This window comes from Drosophila biarmipes, chromosome 2R, assembly GCF_025231255.1.
Source record: "Drosophila biarmipes strain raj3 chromosome 2R, RU_DBia_V1.1, whole genome shotgun sequence".
NCBI classification, from domain to species: Eukaryota; Metazoa; Arthropoda; class Insecta; order Diptera; family Drosophilidae; genus Drosophila; species Drosophila biarmipes.
In genome coordinates this window covers 20,800,538-20,812,156 of record NC_066615.1, presented here as the reverse complement: position 1 = coordinate 20,812,156, position 11,619 = coordinate 20,800,538, and the positions used below count along the sequence as shown (strand labels likewise).

The 11,619-nt window shown below is 53.7% G+C and overlaps 2 protein-coding genes across 6 annotated transcripts; both read right to left on the bottom strand.

The window, feature by feature from the left end:
- Positions 1-28: 28 nt before the first annotated feature.
- Positions 29-6,868, bottom strand: LOC108022532 (epidermal growth factor receptor substrate 15-like 1). 5 transcript variants are annotated; one of them, XM_017091508.3, is made up of 12 exons: positions 6,506-6,868; positions 6,170-6,406; positions 5,328-6,097; positions 4,950-5,271; positions 4,800-4,889; positions 4,539-4,601; positions 4,195-4,392; positions 3,696-4,139; positions 3,447-3,635; positions 3,313-3,384; positions 1,101-1,755; positions 29-1,042 (listed from the first exon to the last, which is right to left on the bottom strand). In XM_017091508.3, exons 1-12 carry the CDS (start codon positions 6,569-6,571, stop codon positions 369-371), a joined length of 3,780 nt encoding a protein of 1,259 aa, XP_016946997.1. In that variant the 5' UTR covers positions 6,572-6,868; the 3' UTR covers positions 29-368. The 5 variants fall into 5 exon arrangements, with proteins under 5 accessions (XP_016946997.1, XP_043948407.1, XP_016946998.1 ...); XM_044092472.2 differs by having other exon boundaries at positions 1,101-1,371; XM_017091509.3 differs by lacking the exon at positions 4,539-4,601.
- A 305-nt stretch (positions 6,869-7,173) lies between these two features.
- Positions 7,174-11,606, bottom strand: LOC108023018 (histone-lysine N-methyltransferase eggless). Its single transcript, XM_017092253.2, has 8 exons — positions 10,474-11,606; positions 10,296-10,413; positions 9,950-10,239; positions 9,638-9,893; positions 9,074-9,579; positions 8,262-9,017; positions 7,501-8,202; positions 7,174-7,441 (listed from the first exon to the last, which is right to left on the bottom strand). The coding sequence occupies exons 1-8, from the start codon at positions 11,527-11,529 to the stop codon at positions 7,235-7,237; spliced, it is 3,891 nt and encodes a 1,296-aa protein (XP_016947742.1). The 5' UTR covers positions 11,530-11,606; the 3' UTR covers positions 7,174-7,234.
- Positions 11,607-11,619: the final 13 nt, after the last annotated feature.

The following is an 11,619-nucleotide window of genomic DNA, read 5'->3' as shown; positions in this document are numbered from 1 at the left end:
CGCTCTCTGGCTCTCCACAACGACGGCGTGTTGTTCGTACGTTTATTCATAGGCTTTTGGTACAGGTTAAATCGCAACATAATTAGGCTCTACGAGTATGTGATTACGCGGAATTGTGTTCGTAATTGTAGGTAGTGTATTTATAATTGTAATACCGGCTGCGGCTCCGTGGGAACGCCCTGCTCCTCTATCCGGGATCCTTGAGCACGGGGAGTACGTGGTGAATATCATGGGGAGCACTATATGGTCCCCTTATGACTTGATCGAAACGAGGCACTAACACTATAGATCGGATCCGCGTGCGAATAGAGAGAACATTGCTTGTGCCTGTGGAGATGTGTCCGTATCTCTTGGGTCAATGCAAGCACCTAGTTGTCCAGCACGCTGCGCTTGAGCGCCTCCTCCAGGTCCGCATCGAAGCTCTCCGGCTTGGAGTAGTCCGCCGCGAACTTGTCCTTGGCCAGCTCCTTCTCCTTCTTCTTGGCCGCCTGCCCGTTCTGCTTCTCCTTGCCCTTGGCCGTCGTCGCCTCGAAGGAGGTGTTGCCGAAGTCACTCGAGAAGTTGTGCGCCTCGAAGGCCTCGAACTTGGCGAAGTTGTCGTTGCCCATCTTGAAGTGATCCTCGAAGTTGTCGTTGAAGGCGTCGAAGGCCTTCGTTTGGTCCACCAGGCCAGTGGCCACCACTGCGTTCTGGCTCACGCTGAAGTTGTCGTTAAATGCATCAAAGAAGGAATCGTTGAGTTTCGTATTGCTAGTGGCTGTGGTCGTGGTTCCCAATCCAGATCCCAGTCCCAATCCTCCAGTGGCGGCAAAGTCGTCGAAGTCGGCGAACGAGTCCAGCGCCGTCTGCGACTTCTGGTGGTTCGCCTTGGAGCTGGAGTGGTGCGAAGTGCTCGAGTGGTGCGACGGCGCCGGACTGGAGTTCAGGTTGAAGGCGTCGAACTGCTGCAGGATGTCGTTGTTCAGGGGCGTGGCAGCCTTGGGCTTACTGCTGTTGTTGTTCACAATGTTTCCTAGGTTCTTTGCTGCAGTTCCCATTTCATCTGTGGGATTTGAAACTAATTAAGATATATATCCAGTTTAGCCCGACATTGAACTCACCATCCGAGCTAAAGTCCTCGGCGAAGCTCTTCTTCTGCTTAGCTCCCTTCGCTCCAGCTGGCTCCTCCTCTTCGTCATCGGCAAAGGGATCCTTGATGCTGAAGGGATCCTCGTAGCGGTAGTCCTTGAAGGGATCGTCCTTGAAGTCGGTGGGTCCGGTGATGAGCGCAGGCGTGGGAGCCTTCTGGGCGAGACTCCCTCCAAAGGCATCGAACACATTGGCTTCCCCCTTCGGCGCCAGTCCCAATCCCAATCCCGTCGTGCTCTGACTCTGCAGCGGTGTATTGGAACGCGACAAATGCTGGTTATTCGAGCTGGGGGCGGTGGTGATGGTGGTGCTGCTACTAGGTGGAACTCCGCCCGCTCCCGTTCCCGCTACCAATCCCGCTGGTGATGCTGATAGAGATGCTAATACCGGGGGTGGGACTGCGACTGCTGGCGTGGATGAAGATGGTGGGAGCAGGGTGTGTACGGCCGTGGGCGTGGGGTTGGGCGTGCTGGCCGCCTGGCTGCGGATCTGGCCGGGATCGTCGAACAGCGAGAAGCTGTCCAGCAACGACGATCCGCTGGCGGCCGAGATCGGGGGCGGCAGCGTGGGCGGGGGCAGGGACAGGGGCGTGGACGAGGTCGAGGGCGTGCTTGGAATGTTGTGGAGCTGTGTGGGTGCATTGGGCGATGGGGGAATAGACGTGAAATGAAACAGAATTAAATTAAAACGAAATCAAATTAGGCGGAATTGAAATAATAACGGCAAAGGGGAAACGAATTCAAACAAGGCCAACGAAAGCGCTCAAGCAAGTGGGATTTGTGTGGGATCATGACCAGAAACCAGAAACCAGAGCCCAGAACCAGGGAGCTCCTTCGAGATCCGAGGCTCTCCCTATCAAAATGACCTCAGCGAGCTTACTTTGAATGATGTCGAACATAGATATCTTTATTAATAATGCAAAACGTTGAGTGTGTTACATTTCTCCTCGGGATCTGTGGGCTGGGGCTGCTCTAAAGGTTCTCTCTATAAGTATGTATGCACGGAACATGAATTCTCGGTAAATCAATGCACGGAAGCTGGTTAGTTTCGGTGTGGGTGTTCGTGTGGCTGCAACCGAGGTCTGGCGTATATATATAAGTAGTGGGGACCGACTCCCCTCCCGAGCGCTAACTGCTGGCTAGACTGGGGCGCACAGCACGGCCCTAAGAGCTGAGTGGAAAAGGTAATGCTTCTCGGTAAATAGTCGTGGGCAGTCCCGTCGCTCGCCCCATAAAATTCGAACCTTCGCGGCAGTTGCAATGCAATATCGTGTGTAAAACGCTGGTATATAGTACGGCTGTATAATTGCTTTAAACTTTAGTATTCGCGTATGCAGAAACAACAAACAACTTGCATTAAATTCCTCACAGAGTTCTCCACCCCCTCGTCCAAACTCAAAAGGTAACCGGGATAAATCGTAGGGGAACCCAAGGTAGTAATAATATTAGGTTAGTACAATACGGCATGGGAGCATCGGGAATCGATCGACTAGAACTCTTCCGCTCGCCGCCCGCTTTGATTTTGTGACTACATTTATAACACGACGATACGTAACGCTTGAAATTGGTTTGAGTTTGGTTGAGTTTCGATTGAATTGATTTAGTACATTTAGCTAATTAGGCATGAACGATAATGCTGCGTCCTCTAGATATTATACCATGCACCGTGACTGATATATGTACGTTAAGATGCTGCTGCAAGTAGCTTTGTACGCTCAAATTGATTTGTTTCGCTATGCCGCTAGAGGAGGCCATTCATTAACTGAGTATGTGTGTTAGTACTGGTATATATATCGTTTATAGAATGGGTTATCTTAAGATGTTCACTGAAAGTAGAGAATTGCAGAGATGAGAGACCAGACGGTTAGTTTCAAACGGCAACGGCAAGGGCAACGGCACCAACGCAAAAGCTACGGGATGTGTGTGGTTCGGGGTGGTGAGGTGATCGGGTGCTGGTGGTGGTTACTCCGGCTCTAACTACTGCTAATGGCAAACCAAAGAGGCTACAACTCAAGTACAGGTCGGAAATCATAATACTACGTTCTGGAAGTGTGCTTCAGGTGGTTTATTTCTACAAAACTCAGGAAGGGTTAGTGATAATAAACGTAAGACCGAGGATTAGAACGGGTGCGGGGCGCATGCATTACCACCGATCCCAGCGGACACTGAACTGTGGGGTACCAACCTTATTGTCGAAGTCGTCAAAGTCGGCGAATCCTCCTCCGCCGCCGCCTCCGCTTCCAAATCCGCCCGTGGGCTGGGAAAGACAAAAACTATGATTCCCGCACACTCTCACTCCTCCACCTGGGCTCGACTCACCTGGGCTGCTCGTGGTGGCGCTGGTCGTGGGGGCGGCACCTTGGACTTCTTTGGCGGCAATGCTGGACTAGGAGACTCCGGTCTGGGCGGCGGGCCCGACTTCTGCGCGTTGGGACTGAGCACCTGACCTTTGCCGGTTGGCGCGTGCAGGGCGGCAAACGGATCGCTGCCGAAGTCATCCTTGCCGGGCTGCGGGGATTACATAATTACATAAGCTCAGAACTCCTAGGTGTTGCATTCAAATCTCACATCTGGAGTGACGGCGCTGCTCTTGCTGGCCGCAAAGGCATCCGAGCCGAAGGGATCCCGCTGGGTCTGACCAAAGGCTGAGCTGGCGCCGCTCTGGCCGAAGGCATCGAAGCCACTATCGAAGCCCGAGCTCATGTTGAAGCTGTCATCGAAGCCGGTGGAGATGGCCGGCTTGCTGGCCTGCTGAGCAGAGAAGGGATCGCTGGCAAAGCCGTTGGTTGCCTGATTGGCGGCCCCGCTGTTGTTCTCCTCGAAGGGATCGTCCTTGGGCATCTGCACCTCCTTGGTCAGCGTCTTGCGCGCCTCGTCAAAGTCCGGCTCGATCTTCAGCTGGTACTCGGAGACGAGCTCGGCGTTCTGGTTCTCCATGGCAGCCCGACAGATGAGCAGAGCGTCGGTCATCTGTCGCTGCGTCTCCAGCAGTTGGGTGACCATCGACCGGACCTTCAAGAGGATACATTAATCTAAGACTTTCATGGAAGGGTATCACCAATTTTACCGAGCTGATTTGCAGCTGGGTGGCCTGCAGGTGATTGGTTAGCTTAGATAGCTCGCGATTGTTGTCGTCGTACTCCTTCTGCAGAGACGTCTCCTCGTCCTTGAGCTTCTGCAGCTCCGAGCGCTTGGCGTTCAGCTCGCCCTCCTGCTCGTTGATGGTCTCCTCCTGCATGTGGCACTGGTCCCGAATCTTGGTCACCTGGAAGCAACCATGGAACGGAAATCAATAAGGTGGCCTTTCTATCCCGGGAGTTCGCACAACACATAGGCCAAAACATAAAACACATAAACGAGTACGGAACACAAAGCAAATATATACAGAAATCATGAGGAACTGAAACAAACCTGGTCGTTGGTGCGCGATATGTCAAGACTTACGTTGGCCAGCACGGCCGTATTGTGGCTAACCTTATGAGATCGTAATCGAAATTGTAAGTGTAAGTGCATTCACCGGTTTAGTAGGGGTTTGCCAATTGTTAACAGAGTGTCGGGGGAACATGATAAAGAAAGGAAACCAAAGTTCGAATTTAAATTAAAAGTAAAACGTAAGCCCAGGAGCAAGCAAGAGGTAAGCAGTGGCACCCGGAGAATCATGCAAATAACTACTTGAGCCTGCAGGTCGTCTAGCCGCTTCTGGGCCTCTCCTCGCTGGTTTTCCAGCTGCTTCAGCGTGGCGGTAAGAGTGTCCAATTCACTCTGTGGGGTAACATTTTCTTGTATTAGTTTGCTCTTAAATTTGCTTTCCATTAAACTCACCTGCAGACTGCGTACTTCGCCGTTCTTCACGCGCACATCCGCCTCCTTCTGCGCAATCTCCGTCTCCAGGACCCGCCGCTCGCGAGCCAACTCCTCGATCTCCTTGGAAATCATCTCCAGCTCCGGGTTCGAGTAAGTGGGCTTCACCTCCTGCGGCTGCAGATCCACTCCAGACACTGTGGCGCGCATCGAGGGCGGCACCATGTTGGCGTTGAGCACATGGGGCGGATCCACGCCGCGCTGCTTCCGCTCCACGAACCACATGGCCAGGGCGAACTGCTCTACGGTCAGCTTGCCAGACTGATTGGTGTCACAGAGGGCCCTGCAAATGGAAGGAGTTAGAAAGGGTTGTCTAACCCAGGAGAAGGAGATTCATACCAGATGTCCGCCAGACTGCGCTGCGGTATACCCGACTTGATGAAGATGTCTTTCACCTCGAGGCCGGAGACCAGGCCGTCCTTGTCCAGATCCGACTGCCGGAAGATCTCCTCGAAGCGCTTCAGCTCGGCCGGGGTGACCACCCAGTCGGCGTTAGCCGTCACAGAGGGCGGAGCACCAATTGGTATCAGCGGATCCGTCTGGATCAGGGGCTGGGAGCTGACTGCCCCAACCGGGGGAATGCGCGTCATGGGCGGCACGGCCACCGGCAGCGGCGGAATGGCCGCCGGAGGAGCAATGTCCTTGGGGAAGTTGGCCACGAAGCCGCCATCTCCGAATCCCTCGCCGCTGGGAGCACGAGGCATGGCCGCCACCGACGGAGGTGGGGGCATGGCGGGCTTGGGAGGCGGTCCTGCGCCTCCAGGCTTCCGCAGCTCGGGCGGCAGCACACTGGGAATGGTGCGCTTCTGCAGCGTCTGGTAGACCAGGTGCATGGCCACCAAGAACTCGTGTTTGTCCAGGTTGCCGTCCTTGTCCTGGTCGGCCAGGTCCCAGATGGTGCCCAGTATGTTCATGGGCAGCTTGGAGTCCATCAGCACGCCCTTGACCTTGTTGCCCGGCAGCATGCCGTTGTGGGGATTCAGCGACTCGAAGAGCTGCTCGTACTTGAGGCGGTCGATCACCCCGATGGACCAGTCCCCGTTGGCCACCCCGCCGCTGGACACCGGCACCGTCTGGATGCGCGACGGCAACGTTTTTGGTAGTTCACCCTGGCGATGATTGATTGATAATGTATCACATGTGGTCTTGACCATTTCGGGGAGGCGACTTGGATTACTCACCACCTTCGGCGGGTTGGCAGTTTCCAGGTAGATGTTGTTCATGTTGGCCACCTGGCCCGCCTGCGACAGCGACACCAGCTTGAGGGCCACAAAGAAGCCCGGCTTGTCCAGGTAGCCCTTGCCGTTGGGGTCGGACAGGTCCCAGATCCTGCTCAGCACCACGTCGCTGAGGCCCGACTTCTTCAGAAACTTGGCTGCCGTCATGGCCTCGATTGCCCCGGTGGCTTTGGGGTCAATCTGCAAAAATCAATAGGGGGTGGGTGTGGGTCGTGGGTGGGTGGATACCCAGCGAAAGCCGCCCCTCTCGGCGGCGAGTTCTGGGGGCGTGGCGCTTACCTGTTTGTAGTAGGCCTCGTAGACGCCTATGTGCTTGCCGCACACCTTGGCGAAGTCCACGTTCATGATGCGCTCTGGTGCGGTGTCCACTGGCCACTCGACTCCCGACTCCCGACTAGCAGTGCGAAAACGCGTAAGCGTAAGCCCCTGTTATCACCAAATCGATTTTTCACCCGCGGGCGGATGTGCCTTAGTCAGCGGTTGGCGGAATCCCGCGCTGCCTCGTGTGCACCGGTGCACCTGCGGCGGGACGACGCTAGCTTGGAGCCTCTTACAGGTGAGCTTGGCGCATTGTGGCCCCGAATTTAGCTGCTCTCGAATTTTAAAACGCCTAAAATTTTTTGCTAAAATTGCTAGTGTGAACGCGGGAGAAACGATTAAAAATACCGTTCGCAGAGAAAAATACCACTGCATGGCATTTCAATTTCAATAAAATACCAAATATACCGTTAACTTGAAGAACTCGAGTTCTTTAATTTTAAATGTGTAGCCTTACGTTTTTTTAAAATATTTTATAAGACTAATGTTTATTGATAATATATAAATGAATAATTAAAATGTTCCATTATTTAAAACACTTAACTTAAAAGCACTCAAAATAAGGATAAAATACCAAAACCTACTAGAACTTTCCCACAGGGTGACCCATTAACCGTTACTGTTCAAACTTGGATTTCAAATGGTTTTTAATGGGAGATTTCACTTTTAGCTTTAACTTAGTTTCAGACCTTAGAGCAAACGGATGCGACAGTTGGGGGCGCCGCACTGGCAATACAGCACCTTGCCGGGCACCACGCCCACCTCGTAGTTGTAGTTCCAGGTCAGCTCGGTGCCGGACCGGATGTGCGAGGCCGAAAAGAAGGCCACCCAGGGGAATCGCAGGTCGTGGGTGTCCACAAACACGTTCTGCACGAAGAGATTGGGGTTGCACGAGTGCTGGAACAAAAGAGATGGGTAAAAACCACGAAAACAAGGCAGTCCCTTGTCCAACTCACGTTGAAGTAGCGTCCCAGGTTGCCCGTCGTCTTGGCATCCATGATGTACGGCGCCTCGTCCTTGCCGAAAAGCCTCCGCACCGAGTTCTCGCGCACCGTCTCGTCAAGATCGGCGTTGGGGTTGAAGTTGATCACAGCCCGCTCCTGCGAGTCCACCTCGTTGCTCTGCGTGGAGTTGCTCCTGGAGGTTCGCTTGATCTTTCGCTGGTAGTGGTAGTTCGGCCGAAAGTCGTCATCGTCTTCGGCGTCGGGACCGCCATTGTCGTCCTCCGGATCCGGCTCCGAGTGGTCCACCTCCGACTCGTAGCCCTCCTTGAGTTGCTCCGCCACCTCGATGTAATCCAGATCGGCAAAGTACTCGTCCCCGGCGTCCTGACCGCCCTCATTAGCCATCGTTTCCGTGAGCAGGTGGCCGGCGTAGATGCAGATGAAGGCGCCCTTGGGGATGTCGTTCACGCAGCGCAGGCCCCATCCCCGATTGGAGGTCTTGAACACCTGCAGCTTCATCTCCAGCGAGAACTGCACCACCCGGTTGAGGCAATTCTTCTTGCACTTGCAGCGCGAGTTACACTCGTAGATGCCGGTGGGCACGTGCTCGTGGAGCCGCTTGTACTGGTAGCCGATCTCCTCGATGGGCTTCTTCGGGTTGCAGTACCTCACGCCTGCCACGGTGAGCTGCCAGCAGGCGCACCTGGACTTGTCCTGGGGGAAACAAAATATATTAATATGTGGACTAGGACAAGAAAGTTGTACCATCTTACCGAGCAGTCATCCTCGCAGTCGCAGCAAAGCAGAAACTCTGGGTCCAGATTCAAATGAACCCCTTCCGTGGGTATCCGCTGTTTGGCGTAGGTGCAGGGTGGAGGAAGAGTGTTGTCGTAGTAGTTAACCAGCGGAATGGCCATCTTCTCCTGCCCCTTGGATATGTCCGTGTCTTTCACGATGGAGGGGTCGATGGAATACTCAGCCAGACACTTTAAGTCGGGCGTAAAGTCGAAGTTGTCCACGTTCAGCACGTTCTCGGTGGAACGTAGATACATGTGAACCTCGGCCAGGTTGCGCAAGCTCTTCCCACACGGCCCCCTGTACACCACGCACTTCTTGGTCTTCTGGCGCAGCACAAGTCGCTCCCAGCCGGAAAGCAGCGGCTTGGCCAGCGGACTGTAGCTGTCCAGGCGGTGGACGATCTTGAACAGGCAGTTGGGGTTGCACTCATGGCTCTTGTACATTTTGGGAGGCAGATTCCGCTTGGCGGTGAAGTAAACAACATGTCCCTTGGGCCTGTTTTCATCGTCCACGTAGATGGTCGAGTTGTTGAGGTGCTTCACGGCACTGGCGTTGGCGCTAGTGCTGGCCGTGTTGCGTCCACCGGCGAAGGTGGCTGGCGAGGAAGCGGGTGTTGTGTGAGCCACATTCTGCCCGGAGGAGCTGCTCTTACGGGCGATGGCTCGCATCTGCTGGTTGACCTGGCTGCTGGACTCCATCTCCTTGGTGTAGCGGATGAAGGGCTCCGTGCGCTGGAAGGACAAAAGATTTAAGTGCTGACCAGCAAATGTCTTTCCCCGAATCTCACCCTTGGAACACGCATCTGCTGTGAGCTGGAACTGTTCATGGTGTTTTGGGTTTCCTTGAAGACGGGGCCCAGGCGCAAGGAACCCCTGTAGATCCACTCCGTGTGGTTCTTGTCGCCCTCGAACTGCATCAGAACCAAACTGCAATCGATGTCGATGACGCGGGCGTACAACCAGGTTCCATTCGACTCGGTGTTCATGCTCTGACCGCGGGTGCACTGCACCATGGGCCGATCCACGGAGTACTTCTCCACGTACTTCTGGATGAAATCGCGCGAACCGGCGTGTACGTCCTCCCACACCTTCTCGGAGGCCTGGCAAACGAGGCGTACATCCCGGTGCGGAACATACTGTGTGTAGCCATCGTCGTAGAATATGAGGTAGCGGAAGCGGTTGGCCTGCTTCAGCGGCTCGGCGATGATGCCCGGATAGAAGGCGCTTTGCACCACGCCCTTCTCCTTGCCCCGTGACAAAGTGGTGCCGTCGAAGAAAGCGATCACGCGGGTGCCTGGAAAGCAAGTAGGATGAACTGATGGTCGGATAAACCAAGATAGCTGGTCACTTACCAATGGTCAAACGCACTGGCGGCGGCTCAAAGTAGGCAATGTGCTTGGCCGTCACCGTCTTCATCATCTGGTAGGGCGTGTTGAGGTACCTGATCTTGTAGCTCTTCATGGTGTTGCCGTTTATGGAGGTGCTCTCGGAGAACTCGATCACCTTGATGGACACCCAGCTGGCAATGGCCTTGTTCTTCACGGCGTAGTAGGTCTCGCCTATTTGGATTGGCGGACGCACTATTTCGCCAGCAGGCGGCACTTGTTGCTGCAGTAAAAAGGTCCATTAGAATGGGATAAAACTGAATCAACCACCAGACTCACCACATAGTCACCCACACTGGCCTCGATCTCCAAGGGAGGCAGATTTTTGTGCACCACCGGGCAGGAATTGTACAGGGCACAGTGCATCTTATCTGCGGTGCTCTGGACCTTTTCGAGTTCCGCCTCTGCCAGTGCCATCTGTCGCTCCAAGCGGTCCGCCTTGGCCTGCAGAATAGTCTTCGACCAGGATATCTGGGTCTGAAACTCCACTCTGTTCAGCACACTCTTTATGGCATCCTCCAGGTCATCCTCAATTAATTGCAGCTGGTCCTTAGAGAATTCCGTTTGATCTGTAGGCAATATTGATCGTTAGAGGGTTGTAGGACCTTTTATTTCGTCGTCTCACCTGGCTGCTTTTCGTCTTCCTCCTCATCGCTGCTGTCTAGAGCCACAAAGTCGGCGTGATCCTGTTGGAAATCCTTCAGCAACAACGGCTGTTTCTCTACCAGATGACCCGCATACTCCTAAAATCAAAGCGAACTTTGTTATAAATAGGTTTACTACATTTTAGTGGCCAACTTGACCTCGTACAAGTCCATGGCGGTGTCGTGGCATCCCATGCAGAGGAACTGCTGCTTGGATCTCTTTCGCTGAACCTTGTAGAAATTCAGTGTTCCCATGCTGCTCAGCACGAACTGCTTGTGAAGCCTCTTGCAGTTGCAGTTGACGCAGTCCTTGCCGTAGAATATGTCTCCATCCGAAGGCAATTCTTGCAGCAGCTCGTCCTCAGCAGCTTTTGCACCTGTGGCCTTTTCCAGCTCCACCTCCAGGATGTCATCTTTTTTATCTGCACTGGGTTGATCGATTTCCATGGATGTTGTTTTTTTAGACTCCTCTTCCCCAGCTGTATCCGATTGATCTGAGGTGGAGTTAACATCCTGGTCTACTTCCATGATGCAAGGCTCTGACTTCTCTTTGGGCTCCGGGTCTTCTTGCTCTTGCTGCTCCTTTTGCTCCTTGGCTTCTGCATCTTTTTCGGGAGAACTCTCGGATGTGGGACTGCTGATCAGTTCGATGCTGCTGTCCGCCAGTTCATCAGTCTCCTTGGCCTTAGACTCTGTAGCTGCATCAACTTCATCTGATTTGGGCAGATCCACCGCACTTTCGTTGGAGGAGGGGGACTTTACAGGGCTCTCGATGAGCTCGACACTGCTGTCCGAATCAACTTCCAGGGGAGGCTTATCGGTATCGTTTTCTGCATTTTTTGGCTCATCTTCGGGCACTGGACTGCTGGCAATATCGATACTGATACTTTCCTTGCCCTCTTCCTTGGAGTCCTCCCCATCCTTACCCCCCTCCTTAGTTTCCTCAGCTTCCCTGACAACTTCCTTGGGCTTGTTGTTGGATTCTGTTGCTTCCATTTGGCCACTCGGAGCTGGATCCTCAAGCGTCAGGTCCTCCATGTCCACATCCTCTGCGGCTTTTCCTTTAATTTCCTCCGGCACTGTAGAATCCGAATTTAGTGCTAGTCCCGCCGGCGACCCTGCTGGTTTTTCCACCTCCACAAGTGCCTCGCGGACATCCTTCGCTTGGTTTTCACTGCTCTCGGTAGTGTCCATGGCTGATGACTCCGCGGACATGCTTTTATTTAAATTTAATTATTTAAAAACATAAACTAAACCGAAAAACAGGCAAAGCGAAAATTACAATTTGCAAATTATTTTCCAACA